Consider the following 18,885-nt stretch of genomic DNA (forward strand, 5'->3'; position numbering starts at 1 on the left):
CTATTTTATTGCCGTAAGACGTCATGATAGAATTTTAAATTCATCCTGGCAAGTGTGACAATACCAAAGGTTAGTCAGAAAGTAAAACCTTCTAGCTGGACTTCCCAGTGAGGGTCACTAAGAAATGTTTGGGGATTATCAAAAAAAATAAAACAATTTTTTTTTTAACAAAAATGGCACTGTAGTAAAATACAAACCAGACAAAGACCTTATTTAATCAAACAGGGATGTTGAGGCAGATAGAAGGAAATGTCCAATGGATGCACAGCATCTCATGAGTAGGTTTCATATCCAGAAGGTTCTCGACTTTATATTTAGGATCGTTTTACCTTTTCCCAGCCCTCTAACACCTGACGTGCGTCCCAAGGTGGAAGAAGCTGCCAGGGACGGCTAACATGGCAGCCAGCGTGAAGACCAGTAGGTCTACACCAAACCGTGTTATCTTCAAGAAAACGTCCCGGGACAAGTCGGTAAGTGGTACAGAAGTGAGTAGCTTGATGGAAATTATTGTTTAAAAAGAAAAAGGAGCTTTTTCTAGAATAGACACAATCAACACCAAGACTCAGTGAGGTCGAGGGAAGCTCTGTGTCTGTTTTCCATCCCTGTCTGAGGTGGACAGCAAATGAGACATAAATGAATGAGTAAATTGCAGAAATACAACTTCTCTTCAATCTCATCATGACTTTCATCCTGAGACCCTCAATTTTCTCATCCCCTCACTCCCAATTTTACTTCTTTTCCTTGAACCCATGACTTACCATTTCAAACACTGTTTTGTCAATACCTGTCACTCACTTGGCCCTTCATCTATCATGTCACCTACTTGCCCAGGGAAAGCCCTAATGCTGGATCAATGCCACTCTACTCTCCGTGCACCTACCCCAGCCGCCATGCTCTCAGACCTCACCGGGCCTTCAGGGCCACTGGATAAGGGAACTGCTCAGCTGCTCCCTTTCCATCATTCTGCGCTGTGGCTGCACGGCCACCGGTATCCTGGCAACCTGCGTACTTGGCAGAGATGACACCACTGTTGGCTCCATCAAGGCCCACTAGAGGCTCTAGATGTGCCCATGAACTTCCTGGCATGGGAGCCCAGTGGAGGGTCCACCCCACAGCCTCCACGGATGTAGTCTGCTTGCTCCACTCAGTGGCTTCTTAAGAGCCGACAATCTAGCTCAGTGCCGTCCAATGCAAGCTGCATAGGTAACCTTACTAAATTTTCTAATAGCCGTGGTAAAAAAGTAAGAAGAAACAGGTGGAATTCATTTAAATACTATATTTTATTTAACCCAATACATCCAAAAAACTACCATTTTAACATGTAAACAATATAAAAATTTTTGATGACATATTTTACATCCTTTTTCTAAGTCGTTGGAATTTGGTGTGTATTCTACATTTACATAACACATGTCAATTTGGAATGGCTGTATTTCAAGTGTCCAGTAGCCACCTATAACTAGTAGCTACTGTATTGGACAGTGTGTGGATCTAGATCATTCTTCTAGCTGACGTCTGAAGCCTATTCTGGGCTCAAAAGAAGCTCTCTGATCCGTGTCCTGACACACAAGGGGGTTGGGCTTTGCACAGGCACTGTCTTTCTGCCCTTTTCCCTCCTGGCTGAGGAACTCCCTCGTTTTCATCAAGTACTCTGATTCTTTGGGGTGACAAGTTGAGTGCCCCTCAATCTTTTTTCTCCAAACTCTTCCCCAACTTGTGTCTTTCCAGCACACTTTATTTTGACTCCTGGCAGAAGAGGAGAGAAACCACTCCTGCTGGGCCATATCATTTTCCCACTTTTTTCTTCCAAACACCTAGATGTACATCCTTTGAACCAAGAAATTTAGAATTTTTTGTATATAGGGGGAAAAATAATTCATCAATGAACGTCTCACATATTAGGATCATTTCAGCTACAACCTCTGTATGGCTCCAGGCCTGGTGTGCCAAGGCTCAGGGTCCATTTCTTGTGATTCTCTCCACCTCGCCCTCTTCTGTGAGCTTCATCCTCTGGCTGGCGGAATGATGGCTGCCCCAGCCCCTGTCTCAGCGTCACTTCCTTCCAGAAGAAGGAAGAGGCTGTTGCTTTCTGGGGTCTCTTCTTAAGAGCGTGGAAATATTTTCCCAGCAGCCCTCCAGGAGGCTTCTCTCAAATCTCATTGGTCAAAACTGGGTCACATGCCCACCCTAAGCCAATCCCAAGCCAAAGGAATTGAATGATTATAATTGGATCCAGCCAATCAAAAGCCATTCTCTGGGGCTGGCCTCCTCCTTAGCACATGACCACATGGGGGGGTGGTGGAACCTGAACACGATTGGTGGCTTTTACCCAGGACGAGGGGGCTGGTGGCTGCTGGGTGAGCAAGCAGCAGATCGGCGGCAGTCTCACATCGTTCAGCCTCGCTTCTCTACCTATTTCCCTCCCGTTCCAGCTGCAGCAGAAAGAAAAGCTGCCTTTGCTCACATCCGAGGTGCATGCTGCTTATACCCTGGGTCTCATGGTTCACCACTTCCTTAGGGTCCCCCACCCTCAGCCTCCCTCCTGGGCTGTATCTGCAGCCTCTCCCTCTCCACCAGTACTTTCCCTGAGCAGAAAAACAAGTCACTTAAAAACAACGATAACAAACTCCTTGACCCTGTCCCCTTTCGAGCTCTCCTTCCTTCACAGCCAAAGCTTGAAAAAGAAGTGCTCACTCTCTCCACCTACCTTCTTCCCGCCCGTTCACTCTTCAGTCCTCCCTCCTCCCAACCACCGTCAGCTGCCTAACTGGCCTCACCTTACCAATCCATCTGCACTTTGCTGCTACATGACCAAAGTCTCCGTGTTCTCCTCCGTAAAATGGGCTTAATTCCTGTCTCATAGATTTGTTGTGAGGATAAATGAAATAACGTAGTCAAAGCACTTAACTTCATACCTAGTACATGACTAGCAGTCTAAATGCTATTTAATTGCAGGTCTGTCATCTCGCTTCAAGAGTTTCAACGGCTTCCTAGATTCTTTAGAGCCAGGTCCTATAAGACCCTTTCTGGCGTCAGCCTATGTCCCCATTTGGTGGCCATTCATCTGCTGACGAGACCATTGGCGGTTCCAGAAGCATTCTCTTGGCTCTGGGCTTTGTATACACTGAAGTTTTTTGCCCAGAAAGCATCCCCTCACCATCCAAACAACCCCCGCCCCGTCCCGGTCCCCTGGCTGTGCTGTCCTTAAGGTGTTTCAACACCAATAATAGAAATGACCCAGAAGACACAGGGATTCACGCCAGAACACCTGATATGAAGAGATAATTATAGGAGACGATTTAATGCCAACAAAAATGATTTTGAGTGTTCATGGACATAAAAATATGAATTTGAGAAGCTTAGGGAAGGAGGGGGCTAGCCAGGGCGCATGCTCTCACTCATTGGTGCGCTTAGCACATGTTGATTGAATTCCCGTTACGTATCAGATAGTGTAGTAGGTACTATGATGGCTGAAAGAGGAATGAAAGACAGAATTCTGACCATCCAGGCACTCACAGTCCTGTGGGTTAAAGGGGTAAGTGGTGGTGAACCACCCCACGCTCTCCCACAAAGGGGGTTGGTAAAGAGACCTTCGCTGCTGGGAGCGTAGAAGTGGACAGGATCTGGGCTGAGACAATGGTAGTCTCCCCCCATCTCCCCACCCAGCTCCACGCTACCCTGTTCCTCAGAGCACGGGTTCGGGTTTACCTGTACAGAAACTCACCTGGTAGGACTCCTAAAGAACTCTCGCCTCTTGCTCGGAAATTCTTCTAACAACAGGGGAAGGAAACCTTTCATTCACAGCTAGAAATAAAAGGTTTCACATGCGAATATGTGTGAGGAGCCTCATTTGCGTAGGTATAACTTTCCACTACTGTCAGTTAATTCAACAAGTTTACCTGGTTGATATCACACCTGGGCTTGATGGGAAAAGGTGGGGAGAACAGAGACCATCGAAAGGGGTGGAAAGAATTCCTTGGAGCAGATCTACAAGGCAGAGGGAAGAGCACACCTTGCCTGCAATCCATCATCTCTGCCTGCTGCTGAGCAGGGAGAGAGGAGATGATAGATAAGTTGCAGAGCCAGGTGGCTCCTCTTTTTAAGACTCATCAAAATATTTTGTTTGTTGCTGATTTTTAACATGAATGCCTTAGCTTAGTGTGTTCTTTGGCCATTTAGAATCCACACCTGTTCTTCCCACAGGTGACCATCTACCTGGGAAAGAGAGACTATGTAGACCATGTTGACCAAGTAGAACCTGTGGGTAAGTTGAGTTTGGAGCAAGATTTTAAGGCTGGTTTTCCTTTAAGTCATCAGACAACAACTAGTTTTGTATTTTTAAAAGTCAGCTTTGCTAATAATCTAATCAAAGAACTGAAAATTAAAACATCAGTGAGGTGCCACTGGCTGATTGGAAACAAATTTAAAGAGTGTGGAGGAGACAAAGGTCTCATTTCTAGACTATACGAAAAACACTCAAAACTCAACAGAAAAAAACGCAGAATCCAATTAGAAAATGGACAAAAGACATGAAGAGGCATTTCATCAAAGAAGATACATGGATGGCAAATAAGCATGTAAAATGCAAATGTTCAACATCATTAGCCATTAGAGAAATGCAAATTAAAACCATGATGAAATATCGTTATACACCTGTCAGAATGGCTAAAATAAAAAATAGTGGCAATCCCCAATGCTGGTGAGGATGCAGACAAACTGGATCACTCATCCATTGCTGGTGGGAATGTAAAATGGAACAGCCACTCTAGAAAATGGTTTGGCAGTTTCTTAGAAAACTAAACATACACTTACCATATGACCCAGCAATTGCGTTCCTGGGCATTTATCCCAGAGAAATGAACACTTACATCCACATAAAAATCTGTACATGATTGTTCATAGCAGCTTTATTTGTAATAGCCCTGAACTGGAAAGAACCACAATGTCCCCCACTAGGTGAGTAAGGTTAAAGAAGCTGTGTATGCCCCATCCATACCATGGAATACTACTCAGCAATGAAAAAGAGTGAACTGTGGATACACACAACAGCTTTGGATCTCAAGGGTGTTATGCTGAATGGAAAAAGCCAATCTCAAAAGGCCTTATACTGTATCATTGCATTTATATAACATTCTCAAGATGACAAAATTATAGAAATGGAAAACTGATTAGTAGTTGCCAGGGGCTGAGGATGGCTGGGGGATGCCACTATAAAGGGATAGCCCGAGAGAGATCTTTATGGTGAGGGAACAGTTCTGTGTGCAGATTGCAGTGGTGGTGACACAAATCTCCACATGTGACAAAATGACTTAGAACCATGCACACATTGTTTCCATGTCAACTTCCTGGTTCTCATATTGCACTATAATTATATTATAAGATGTCACCATTGGAAGAAACTGGATGAAGGACACACGGGGACCTCTCTATACTATCTTTGCAGCTTCCTGTGACTCTATAATTTTTTCAACTCCAATAGTTATTTAAAAAAAAAAAGAGTGTAAAAAACACATTTTTAGGCACTGAGGATGAGACTGTCACTCAACAAAACCTTTTCTGGAAGGTCATTTAGCACTATGTTATCAAAAGCCAAATCCACTCTACCATGGATAGGCATAAAGATTCGTCTGTAAGGATGTTCATCGCAATGTTAATTATAATGGGGAAAATTGGAAACAACCTAAACACCCTAATAAGAGGGGATTAATTAAATAATTTTATGGTATATCCATTCAATGGAGCAATGTGTAGCCATTAAAATGATTAGTACATATTATATATGTGTGCGTATGTGTGTATATGAATAGATGTTTGCAATACATAGCTGAGTGAAGAAAGCAGTTAACTGAACAGTATGTATAGTAGGATCTCATTTTTTTAGTAAAACCATTCATATAAGTATATATACATCTGAAAAAAAATTCTGTCCCAGTATCTTGACAATGGGTGTCTCTGGGAAGTGGAAATTTGGGGTGACTTTGTTTTCTCTTTGCTTAACTCCCCTCTCTATCTTTCCTATAATGAACGTAGATTACATGTGCAATTAAAGATATATGCATTTAAAGAGGGCCTCCGGTCCCTCTCATCTCCTCCACCCTCATTGTTCTCTCTCTTTGGTGTAGATGGTGTCGTGTTTGTGGATCCCGAGCTGGTGAAGGGGAAGAAAGGTGAGGCGGGGCGTCTTGCCCTCCGTGGAACGGTCTATGGGAAGGAGGCATTTGTGAGGACGGGGGATGGGAAGTAGCTGGCCCTCTCCTCCACATCCATTCTCTGCCAGACCCTTTTGCCCACACTCCCTGGTATAATCCTCGTGTCACGGGTCCTTTTCACATCAGAGCTCACTGTCTCCATTTTTCAGATGAAGGCAAAGACTCAGGGAAGCCACCTGTCCAGGGTGGCAGGATAACTGAACAGTAGACAGAGCCGGGAGCCCTGGTCTGTGGGCTCCATCAACTGTGTGCTGGCCCCTGTGTCACGTAGTTCTGTGCCGAGGCAAACTCAAGAGGGCTCCTTGGTGGATTTATCTGAAAAGGGGGAAGTTGAGCCTGCTGGAAGGCAGAATTTATTTTTATGTTTATTGCAGTGGTTCTGAACCACGGCATCACAGCCCCCTTGAACATCTCCGGCGGTTGGGATGTGTGTGGCAAGTAATTTGGTACTAATAACAGTTTGGAAACTAAATTAGAGCAGATTCGAGTTAACCTTATGATGATGTCACTGACTCAGTTCCGTTCTAAATATGCCTTTTTGAGTGGTTGCTACTAGCAACCAGGAGGAGTTGTCCCTAACACTGGATGTGCACGGGAGTATGTCAGATGTGGGGCTGTCAGCATCGAGGCTGAAAATCGCCCCCGTCTGTTGTCACCGACTTCCTCCTGGGTGCCCCGCTCCTCTCGAGCCCCAGGAGGAGGCTGGTTGGAGCCCTGAAAGCCCACGGGCTCACCAGAGGAGGGCACCTGCTCTTAGGGACAGCCCTGCCTGGAGAGGGAGGCGTAAAACCAGGTCACCTCTGGGCACTTTCCTCTTGCAAACATCGGATGACGGATAGGCAAGTGATCAGCGGCTCTTCTAAGCTTAGCAGGGAGGGGCGGTTATCCTTGGGGCAGACAAAATCCTCAACCAACTCCCAAGGACGTGGGGGGACCTCTTCTGATACGCTTTACGTTCAAGAATAATGTGCTGCGTGTGGTTTTATTCACCACGTTAAAGACAGTTGCAAACAGTCCATCCTCAAAATGTGTAGTTTCATATAATTCTTCTGGTCCACTGGGGGCACAATTTACACCTGTTTAATCAAACTGAATTCTTAGAGGAGTTGATTCAGAGAATGCTGCATAAGTGTCCGAGCAATGTGAGAAGAAGAATTCCTTCTCGGATTTGATTTCATCCGTCCACTTGGTCCATTAGCACCTTCTAGCTCCTCTCGCAGGCCCACGTCCAGCTCTGAAACAAATCTGTTCTGCTCCTGGCACTGTTTTTCTCTGCTTCCTACCTTCACTCTCAACTCCATTCAGGCATCCTGAGCTCAGAATCCAAGCGACTTCACACTGTGGAAAAATCTCCTGAGGTCGCTGAGCTGGTGGGTTAAGAGGAAGGAGGGGCAGGGGCGGCCCAGTGGTGTAGTGGTTAAGTTTGTGCACTCCACTTCGGCAGCCCGGGGTTCACAGGTTAGAATCCTGGGCACGGACCTACACGCTACCCATCAAGCCATGCTGTGGCAGCGTCCCACATACAAAATAGAGGAAGATGGGCACAGGTGTTAGCTCAGGGCCAATCTTCCTCAGCAAAAAAAAAAAAAAAAAGAAGAAGAAGAGGGAGGGGTAGGATGGACCAAACAGTAGAGGCAGGTGGCAAAACAACATGGTTCAAGGAAGGTAACTCCCAGTCCTCTGACATGCTCCCCTGGAGTAATTAACACTAGCCCTGGGGAAGGTGCTGGTTCTCCAAAAGTGTGTGGGCCCGTTGGGCATATGGTTCTCAAATCTCACCCCCCGGAGATGCTAAAGGTTGGCCGCCATGACCGACAGTGTCCGTGGTCGTCCCGTGCTCACTTAGTCCGAGACAGGGAGTATCATGCTGATGGGGCAAGCCCACCCTTCTCTGTCTGCCTTCCAGTGTATGTGTCTCTGACCTGCGCCTTCCGCTACGGCCAGGAAGACATCGACGTGATGGGCCTGACCTTCCGGAGGGACCTGTACTTCTCTCGGGTCCAGGTGTTCCCTCCTGTGGGGGCCGCGGGTGCCCACACGAAACTGCAGGAGAGCCTGATCAAGAAGCTAGGGGGCAACACGTACCCCTTCCTGCTCACGGTGGGTGACCCCCCTCCCCATCACCCTCCGCCCCAGCTCCTTTGCCCACAGCACCTTGTAATGTGACCAGGAGCCAAGGAGAGAGGACACAGTAATGACTTCACATTTGTGGGCCTTCAGATTGCACCCTCGGAGGAAATTCTAGATTGCACAGGCTGTGGTTGTCTTTTTTTAAGTCCTTGAAAATAGCCACTCAGCCTTTGAAGGCACCGTTTCAACCTACGGTTTAAATATTTCCCTTCATCCGACCACCTAATTACATGTGCCTGGGTTATCTTTTTGCTTGCTCATCTATAAAAAGAAAGCTCTCAGAAGTGCCCCTCGGTTGGCCCCGAGGAGTTCTAAACCAGAAAGAGTTCCCTCGGGCAGGAGATCTTAGTGAAATAAGATACCTTCTCTGTAGCTCCGTGGGTCACAGTGGAGAAGTCGCTTCCTCTCTCTCGAGGTCCGCGTCTCCCCTGGTGAAATCTGGCTGCCCACGTGCCAGCGTCATGCCTCTGAGCCTTGGGCATGAACTTCGTGTGGGGAAAGCTCCTGCCACCTCTGATCTAGTGTGTTTATGTGTCTTAAGATGATAGACTCCTCCAAAGTTATATGGTTCAGCCGTAAAAAGGAAGGAAATTCTGACACATGCTACAACATGGATGAACCATGAAAACATGTTAAGGAAAAGAAGCCAGACACAAAAGGACAGATACTGTGTGATTCCACTTATGTGAGGGACCTAGAGTAGTCAGAGTCATAGAGACAGAAAGTACAGTAGAGGTTACCAGGGGCTGGGGGAAGGGGGTATTAGGGGATATTGTTTAATGGAGCTGCAGTTTGAGATGAGGAAAATGTTCTGGAGATGGATGGTTGGGATTATTGCAGAACAATGTGAATGTACTTAATGCCACTGAACTGTACACTTAAAATAGTAAGTTTTTGGGCCGGCCCGGTGGTGTAGTGGCTAGGTTCGCATGCTCCGCTTTGGCAGCCCGAGGTTTGCAGGTTCAGATCCTGGGCGTGGACCAACGCACCGCTCATCAAGCCATGCTGTGGCGGCGTCCCATATACAAAATAGAGGAGGATGGGCACGGATGTTAGCTCAGGGCTAATCTTCCTCAGCAAAAAGAGGAGGATTGGCATTGGATGTTAGCTCAGGGCTGATCTTCCTCACCGGGAAAAAAAAAAAGTTTTATGTTTTGGATATTTTACCATAATTTTTTTTTTAAATCACTTTAAAAAAAGTTTTACGGACCTAAATGCTCCCATGCACTGGTACTGGGAGTTTGAAGTGACATAACATTTGGAGACAACATGTCAACATCGTATCAACTTGAAAATGTGATTTTGACTTGACAAGTCACTTTCTAGCAGGGTAGCCTATGGAATTAATTGGATAAAACTGTACTAAGGTGGATGAAGGAGAATTTTTATTGCAGCATTGTTTATAAGATTAAAAAAAAAAGACTATTTAATGAAGGGCCAGCCAACAGCGGGGACTGGCTAAATTAAATGTGGTGTTACAGAAACCCTCAAAATGACGGTGCAGAACTCCATTTTGTGGCGTGGAAACATGGTCATAATGCATTCTGAGTAGGGTTAGGATTGGTGCCGTGAGCAAAGCAGACGACAGGACATGTGCATCATTTGGTCCCATTTCTGTAACACACTTACGTACACATACGTATTTGTGTGTGTGTGTGCACATAGGACACTGTTGGATGGCTGTGTTAATGTTACTCCCGGTCTTGGGAATACGGGTGAACGTTTTTCTTTTTGCTTGCTCCTCATCTTCATTTTCCAATTTTTTTTTTTTTTTTTTTGGTGAGGAAGATCAGCCCTGAGCTAACATCCATGCCAATCCTCCTCTTTTTTTGCTGAGGAAGACTGGCTCTGAGCTGACATCTATGGCCAATCCTCCTCCTTTTTCTCCCCAAATCCCCGGTAGATAGTTGTATGTCGTAGTTGCACATCCTTCTAGTTGCTGTATGTGAGACGCGGCCTCAGCATGGCCGGACAAGCAGTGCGTTGGTGCGCGCCCGGGATCCGAACCCGGGCCGCCAGTAGCGGAGCACACGCACTTAACCGCTAAGCCACAGGGCCGGCCCCCTCATTTTCCGATTTTTGTGCAATGAACATATATTTCCCGTGGAATAACCCCTTCTGAAAGAGATGCTTTTTTGTTTCTTTCCAGTTTCCTGACTACTTACCCTGCTCAGTGATGTTGCAGCCAGCTCCACAAGATATTGGGAAGGTTAGTTCCAGAAGAAGCGCCGTGGATTTATTCATTCTTTCAAAAGACTTTTCAAAATAGCCTTTTATCATGGAACATTTCAAACATACACAAAAGTAGGGAGACAGTGTAACGAACCTTCCACTTGTCTTCAGCAAGTATTAACCAGGAGCAGCCCTGTGAACAAAATACTGGGGTCCCTCCCCTTGTGGGTCTTACAGGTTAGTGGAGAGCAGCAGGCAGAAAACAAATAGCGAATAAGTACAGGGCACGTCGCAGGACAGGAGGCGCCATGGAGAACAAAAGTCTTGTGAGAGGCAAACAGAGAGTCTGACGGGGTGCGTGTTCTGGATGTTTAAAGAGGGCCTCTCTAGGAGGGTGAAGGAGAAGCCATTCCATCCTCAGGCAGAGCCTTCCAGGCAGTGGGAACACCACGCGTGCTGTGTTCCGCGGCAGCAAGGAGGCTGCGTGCTGGAGCGGGAGGAGCAGGGGTGAGGTGGTGGAGGCAGGTCACAGAGGTGTGAGGAGGTGCGGCAGGGTCGTGAAGGGCCTTGTAGACCGATGGGGGACTTGGACTTTTTCTGAGTGAGATGGAACCGCTGGTGGGCTCTGAACTGTAGGTTCTGACTTAGGTTTCCAAAGGATCCCTGTGGCCACTGTGCTGAGAGTGGGGTTGAGTTGGCCAAGCATGAGCTCCGAAGGCAGAGAAAGGAAAAGGGTCTGAGTGTGCGTAAAAGAGGAGTGACCGTAGTGGACCAGACACTGTGAGCAAGGAAGGAGGGCAGTGAGGACAGGAGGAGAGAGAGAAAGGTGCTAGGACCCAGGGATGACAGCCCTAGGTGCCGTCGGTGTCTGGGATTCATGAAGGAGGAAACTAAAAAGATGCAAAGTGCGGCCAGAGAGTGGCAGGTCTGCGGGGGTGCAGTGACAGACAGTGACAGGTCCAGGGCAGGGATTTTCAGTGCAGCGGTCCTGCCTCCTTAGTGGTTTGTGAAGTCAGTGTAGTGGACCAGAAATGGTTTTTCCATGGGAAAAACGGAGTGGCACGAAGCAGAATAGGATGGGAAATCTCAGACAGAGTCACACCCAGCAAAGCTGAGGGTTATTTCGTGAGAGTACTTTCACACGTGTCTGTTTACTGGGCCTCGTTATAAACTACTTCTTCCCGTGGACGGTGGCCTGAAACATTTTAAAACCACTGGTCCAGGAAAACAGGGGTATGGGCTGCCACGATGGAGGAGGATGAGGTCACTAAATCAGAGTGGGGGCCACTGCGCTGGCCAAAAGAAGTGCCCCCCTTTCCTCTGTCCTAAGAGAGGAGGTACCAGCGGAGCAGGTGGCTTGGGAAAGGGGGTATGAGCTGAGCCTGGGGAGGCCAGGATCAGAGCCTCTGCACGCCTGGGAGGCTCAGGGCCTCACAGCTGGGGAGACCTTTTAGCTGGGGCCTGGAGAGTACATAGGAGTTCGACAGCTATTCAAAGAGAGAGAGACTTGTCAGGCGTTTCAGGAAGAGGGAATAGCTTGTGCTCAGGGTAGATGGGTGACAGGGCATGGTTATGCAGGGAGCGGCACAAAGTGGGAGTGGAAGCGAGGGAGGGGAGCGGAGCAGAGAGGTCACGCGGCCAAGCAATGCCGGGCTTCTTAATGATGTGTATCTATCTCAGCCTGGATTTTAGAATTGCCGCGATTCCACGGTTGCAGAGCCAGTGAAACTGTGGCTTATACGCCACCGTCGACACGACTGACTTCACGCGCTTTTGCCTGTTCTTCTTTTTCCCGCAGGCCATTGGTGAAGGGCCCATGCTGGCCTCTGTGCCCCCCCCCGCCCGCGCATGCTAACGTGCAGGGAAGAGCGAGGTTGGGGAGGAATTCCCACACCGGGGCTGAGGGCTGAAGGTGCGGCAGATGCATTTTTAATTTAGTTAATTTAAAAATCAGGAGCCTTTACTCCGAAGTCCATTTCCAGCTTCTTTTCAAAAGTTGGAGGAGCTGCCAGCACTGGGTCCCCATTCCCGCCTGGCTACGCTTGGCTGCAGTTGAACAGCAGCTGCCTGCTGGGGTCAGGGTGTTGGCGGACCCGCCTGCTGGCCCTGTGAGCACCTATGTCTGGCCCCCTGCTGTGGGCCGTGGGATGTCATTAATGTACACGCAGGGTCACATCTGGGAAGGACAACTAGATGGGGGGTGCTGGACGCCGTGCAAGGTGGTGGGGGGCGAGGACCAGCCAGGATGCGTGAGTCTCCCTCTGCAGAGACGTCCAGCGGGCTGAGTCCCCTTCCTCTGGGGGCTTTGGGCCCAAGACACTCTCCTTGTGCTAATGTCATTATGTCATTACTAGTACACTTCAAAATCTCGTCTTAATGGTGCGACCCTAAAAGGATGTGGGTAAGACACAAGAGGAGGTGCCACATAACATGCCCCGAGTGAGGTGTGACGCCGTCCGAGCCCCCACAGAGGAAGGTGCTGACCGCAGGCCTGTCTGCTCTCTTGCCCCCTGCAGAGCTGTGGGGTCGACTTCGAGGTCAAAGCATTTGCCACAGACATCACAGATGGCGAAGAAGACAAAACTCCCAAGAAGTAAGAGTGTATTGTGGGGATAGGTGAGGGGTTCCGGGGGACGAAGGGTGGGGGATAAGAAGTCACCCCTCACTCTTCCCACAGGGCCCACGGCCCGAGTCACGGAGCCTCTCCAGGTCGGGGCAGAAAGGATGAACCGGCTACACATGGGTGGGGGTCAATGGCTGATCGATTGGGGAAAAAAAACAAAAGAAAATAACAGGGGAGTTAGCAACCTCAAGGGCTCATGTAAGCCCCCAAAAGCTCCCAGATTCCTTCTTTCTTTAGTTTTCTTCTTCCTTCATAATTCCTTTATTGTGGTAAAATATACATAACATGAAGTTTACCATTTTAACCACCTTCAGTTGTACAGTTCAGTGGCGTGAAGTATATTCACCATGTTGTATAACCATAGTTACCCCACTATCCACCATCTCTACCCCAACCTATACCCAAAACGCATTCATCACCCCAAAACAAACTCTCCACCATTAGGCAGTAACTCCCGTTCCTCCCGTCCTCCCTGCCCCTGGCGTCCAGTGTTCTTCTTGTGCCTGAACAAGGTTTCCAATTGTGCCCTCAACACTCTCTCCTTATCCTCAACACACACACCCAACGAGGCTCACAATAATAAATAGCAATATTAGCGCATCACATTTGTAGGGAGCCTATGTGACAGGCACATGACACGTTCCCACATCAGCTTCACCCCAGAGAAGGCCAAGCCAGGGTCCTAACCGAGGGTGGGAGTGACCCTCGGGAGAGCTGACCGGCCCCACGCCACCCAGCCAGTGAAATGGCTGAGAAAGGACCAGAAACCAGCTTCTCAGTTCCCTCCCCCAGAACAGCGTCTGATCCCTCTTCTGGTTCATCCAGTGTCCATTGGGAGCATTCCTGAACAATCCCAACATGAGAATGGGGAGGGGACCTGGAAGGCCAGCCTGAAGAGGCCCGGGTGATGATCTCAGGACTGTCGGTGACTTCTCGTCCGCAGGAGCTCCGTGAGTTTGCTGATCCGTAAAGTACAGCACGCGCCGCCCAAGATGGGTCCCCAGCCCCGAGCTGAGGCCGCCTGGCAGTTCTTCATGTCCGACAAGCCCCTGCACCTCGCAGTCTCCCTCAGCAAAGAGGTAACTCACCGGCCGTCGCTGGGCCCTGAGTGGGAGCAGGCCTGGGGACAGGCCCCGGGGCCCTCCCTGCTCTGGGTGTGTTGCAAGCAGTCTTGTTTCTCGGGATAGTTCAAGCACCAACGTATGGGAATGATCGGCTTTTTTTCGTAATTTGGAGCTAGTAAAGGTGACCCTTAGAATAGGGTGAAACTGGCTTGCATTCCACTCTGTCAGTCCCGACCAACTTGGGGAGAGAGCAGGGGTGGTTTTCACATACTCCCACCCTGGGCTTGCCCCCTGTCTGCCCCCTTGGGCCTCATTTACTAGTGTGGCACCAGTGAATTGTTTACTTCCCTGGAAAATTCAAGTTTCACAGTCACCATGAGGAGGTGGCCATGTCACATATCAATATCATCTATTAGGTGTGTCAGGGCACAGAAAGGTGAAGAACCCCTGGCCGAGGCTGTTTCTGGCCCCTCTGGTCACCAAGAGTCGTGCACACATGTTGGCAAGAACCTAACATATACTGTGTGCACATGTGTGTGTGCAAGGGCGCACCCACCTGGGCCTAGATCACATGAGAATCCCTGCTGAGGAGAGCTCTACCACTAGGCTTCCCCACTGATTTCCTTTCATTTCACTCATCCTGTCCAAATAACCTCATGATTCCACTCAAGACCCCATGGCTAACTCGGCCGTGACTCTCAGGACTCGGACATTCGGGCAGGAGCACCCTTGCTCCACTCCACATTGGTCACCATTACCCTCCTCAGCATCCCACAGACGGGGCAAAATGTGTTCAGACACTTCTCTAAGGGAAATCTGTTGCTATCACTTTATCTTCCTTGAAAGTATGGGAATTCAGCCACTTTTATTCTAGTTAAAGGACTGAGACGAATTTAGAAAGTCATGAGGTTAAAGATAGCACCACACCATGTTCCCCTTTTCTGATTTATCTGCCAACTTTTTCAGATCTATTTCCATGGGGAACCCATTCCTGTGACTGTGACTGTGACCAACAACACAGAGAAGACAGTGAAGAAGATTAAAGCGTTGGGTAGGGCCTTGGCTCAAAACTGGAGGGCAGAGTCTTCTAGAATTTCTCCATCTGGTTGTATTTCCTGAGGGTCTCTCCTCTGGTGGGATAAGGACCTCCTGGGTTGTTGGAACTGCCTGTTTGTCTCTGTTGTCATGGACGGCAGGACCCTAGAAGGAGGAAGGCCCTCAATGTCCCCTCATGCAACCTCGTGCCAAGCTTAGGGCATCTTTTGTCTTGGGACAATACCCCTGATAGGTGATCTTCCCCTCTTTCCATGTCATGCCTTCCTGGAGGGGCCCCCATGCCAGGTCTCAGGGGAGGCCATGAGAGGAGTTTCCTTTCTTGGATCAATGATAATTTTTGATGACAGACGCAGTACAGTGTAGTGGGATAGGCACTGGTCTGAGGACACTGGCTATATTTGTGGGCTTATGCTGTGAGTCCCCCCTGAATCCCAGCTGCCATCCACGGCAGTGGTTTCTGGTCCACCTTCCAGGTCTGTGAGGCTCTAAGGATTGGCCACACATGGAAGTGCTTTATATATGGTAACACGCTGCTGTTGAGTCCTTGTGATGTTATGGCCAAGCCTCGCAGAATCCTGCAGGAGAGGCACCTCCTGCCTACTGTTCCTATACGCTTCCTCAGCTTGAATGGCATCAAAGTGCAGGGGGTAGCCTTATATGATCATCTTATACAGGCTACGTAAAAAAGACACAGTAGGGGCCGGCCCCGTGGCTCAGCGGTTAAGTGCGTGAGCTCCGCTGCTGGCGGCCCGGGTTCGGATCCCGGGCGCGCATCGATGCACCGCTTCTCCGGCCATGCTGTGGCCGCGTCCCACATACAGCAACTAGAAGGAGGTGCAGCTATGACATACAACTGTCTACTGGGGCTTTGGGGACAAAAATAAATAAATAAAATTATTAAAAAAAAAAAAAAAAGACACAGTAGAATGACCTGGAAGGGTGATCTCTAACTCAAACGCTCAATAACCAAGACAAAGTTAGACTTACAGCGTGTTAGGGTGACTAACCATACTGGGTTGACCAGGACTGAGGGTGTGGGACTTTCTGTGCTAAAATGGGGCCAGTCCCAGGCAAATCAGAGCTGTTGGTTGCCTTAAGTCTCATCCACCACTTTCCTCTTTCCCTGTGTGTCCATCATAGATAAGCTTCAGGAATTTTGAAGCATGCATACTAAAGAATTCTAGATTTTTCTTAATGCTGATATGAATGCTTAATTTATGGCTTTATTTTATGTTGGGTTAGTTCATATGCCTTTAAGTCTTTGTAGGACCTGGCATTATTTATTTAGCGTGTTATATGTAGTGTCCAGTACAATGTTCCACAAAGTAGCAGGATTGAGAAAATATCATTTGATACTTTTATTTTAAATTATTTCTCAAAGTTTGGTGCATCCTAACATCAAAGCCACTAATTTTTAAAGAAGCTGTTGACTTTTCTGAAGCAAGATGTTAATAACTTTCTATAGGCCGAGCACAGTGCTGAGAGCTTCACACAACTTGTTTCTTTTAATCCTCAAATTTGATTTTAATGGAAATTAAAAATCATCTTTTTAATCATCACAACAAACATATGATAGATGCAGTTATCACTCCCATTTTGCTGATGGGGAAATTGAGGCTTAGAAGAGTTAAGTAACTCACCCCACAGCTGGTGGCTAAGCTGGAATTGAGCCCAGGTAGTCTGGCTACAGGGCCCACCTTCCTATCCACCACGCTACACCCCCAAATCAATGCTACACCACCTCCAGATGGTGTCTAGCCTGGACAACCAGAAGGAGATGCTCATTTAATAAGACAGAGAATGTTGGAAGGGGGTGGGTTTGGAGAAAGAGAGTAAATGGTGAGTTCGGGGATGCTGGAAGATCCTGTGCCTTGGAAGGATGCCAAGGGATATAACATGGGCTCTGCAGAGAGAAGGGGTCTCCCAGGAGGTGCAGTTTTAGGACAGTGGCTCATGGGTGGGAGTTGACACAGAGCAGGTTACTGAGGGACAGAAGTGGCCTCAGAAATCTCAGCCTTTAAGCTTTGAGCTGAGAAAGCCGAGCCTGAGAAGCACACTCAAATGGTCATTAGGGAGGAAGGACCAGCCGCAGGCCTGGAAGGCACCATGCACGTGTGCAGAGGACCCCACTGAATCACCCACCTGTGTCGTCCCTTTGCAGTGGAACAAGTGGCCAACGTAGTTCTCTACTCGAGTGATTATTATGTCAAGCCGGTGGCCATGGAGGAAACACAGTGAGTAGCTGGTTGGGTTTCTATTTCCTGGGTGGTCCAAGCTTCTTTGTCAAGTTCCCCTTTTGTTCTTCCCGAAGAGGGAAGTGGAACGCTCAGCCAGCTCACAGCTTTTCACTTCCTTCCCCTTCTCTCGCTTCAAGGGCTCCAAACAAAGTTAGCATCTCAATTCTGCCCTCACTCACAAGAGTTCTGAGAGATCGGTCCAGCTAAGGAAGGATGGAGAGGAGAGACAGAAAGATGGAAATGTCACAGTGGGAGCCGCTGGACCTTTCTCTTTACCCTTGGAGGCAGTTGGTAGGAACTTGATACTATTTCTGCCCCCTGGGCAGATAAGTAAATGATCTATCAGCCCAGGTGAGGGGTCTCTGTCTTTTGATCTCCTCATTTTGAAAGTCTTGTACCAATGACAGCAGGATCAGTGTGATGTCTCCATTCTCAGTCCGTTGTCATGAATGGCTTTTCTCTCTTTATCAGAATCAAAACCACATGAGAATCCTGTGCCAGCATCTTCATGGGGGATGAGAGACCCGCCCAGTTTTGCTGTGCTGGACAGTCAGATAGAGTCATCTAACACGCAGGCTTCTCGGGGTTATGCCTTCCCCCTGAGATGATCACTTGGGAGTCTTTTCCTCTGCCTCGCTGGCGAGTGCTAAGCACTGTTGTATGCAAAAATATTACCACCATTAGAGGAAGGCAAACTGGTTCAGCAAGATAACATTACATAATATTTAAAAGGCAACTTCGAGATAAACTGTTACTCAAAGCCAATCCAGACCAAAGTTTAAATATAGGTCCAGAGGGGACGGAGGCAGGAAAGAACCATAACTCATGACTGCCTCCTTGGCGCCAGGCCTGGGGTCATTCTACCTTTTTCTTTTTTTGGTGAGGAATATTAGCCCTGAGCTAACATCTGTTGCCAATCCTCCTTTTTTTTGCTGAGGAAGATTGGCCCTGGGCTAACATCCGTGCCCATCTTCCTCTACTTTATATGTGGGATGCCTGCCACAGCATGGCTTGATAAGTGGTGCATAGGTCCCCAACCCAGGATCCGAACCTGTGAACCCCAGGCCGCTGAAGCGGAGCATGCGAACTTAACCGACGCCACTGGGCCAGCCCCACGTTCTACATTTTAGGGTGCATCCTTGCACATCGTCGTGTCCCGGGAGTCTTCCTTGCTCGCCTTGTGGCATATGGTCAACAATGGTACAGGAAAATAGTGCCTGGCTGAGTTTTCCCCTAATACACCCCATTATCTCGTCCTCGTTTCAGCTCTTCAGTGCATCTTGGACCAAATGATTCCCAGGAGACTGGGAACCATTCTCGGGTCCCCCCAAGGGTGGGGGGCAGGGAGACTGAAAGCTAGGCTGGATCATGCTAACAGGTCTCAGACTAGAAGC

The 18,885-nt window shown here is 48.3% G+C and overlaps 1 protein-coding gene across 1 annotated transcript in view; it reads left to right on the plus strand.

The window, feature by feature from the left end:
• The first annotated feature begins 291 nt into the window (after window positions 1-291).
• Window positions 292-18,885, plus strand: part of SAG (S-antigen visual arrestin) — a 28,814-nt gene continuing 10,220 nt past the window's right edge. The window contains exons 1-9 of the mRNA XM_058533247.1: window positions 292-470; window positions 4,204-4,264; window positions 6,123-6,167; window positions 8,116-8,309; window positions 10,489-10,548; window positions 13,028-13,104; window positions 14,078-14,213; window positions 15,165-15,249; window positions 17,416-17,488. Of these exons, the coding sequence (XP_058389230.1) occupies window positions 396-470; window positions 4,204-4,264; window positions 6,123-6,167; window positions 8,116-8,309; window positions 10,489-10,548; window positions 13,028-13,104; window positions 14,078-14,213; window positions 15,165-15,249; window positions 17,416-17,488 (806 nt within the window). The 5' untranslated portion in view covers window positions 292-395. The remainder of the gene's footprint in view (window positions 471-4,203; window positions 4,265-6,122; window positions 6,168-8,115; window positions 8,310-10,488; window positions 10,549-13,027; window positions 13,105-14,077; window positions 14,214-15,164; window positions 15,250-17,415; window positions 17,489-18,885) is intronic.

Source organism: Diceros bicornis, chromosome 37, assembly GCF_020826845.1.
Source record: "Diceros bicornis minor isolate mBicDic1 chromosome 37, mDicBic1.mat.cur, whole genome shotgun sequence".
NCBI classification, from domain to species: domain Eukaryota; kingdom Metazoa; phylum Chordata; class Mammalia; order Perissodactyla; family Rhinocerotidae; genus Diceros; species Diceros bicornis.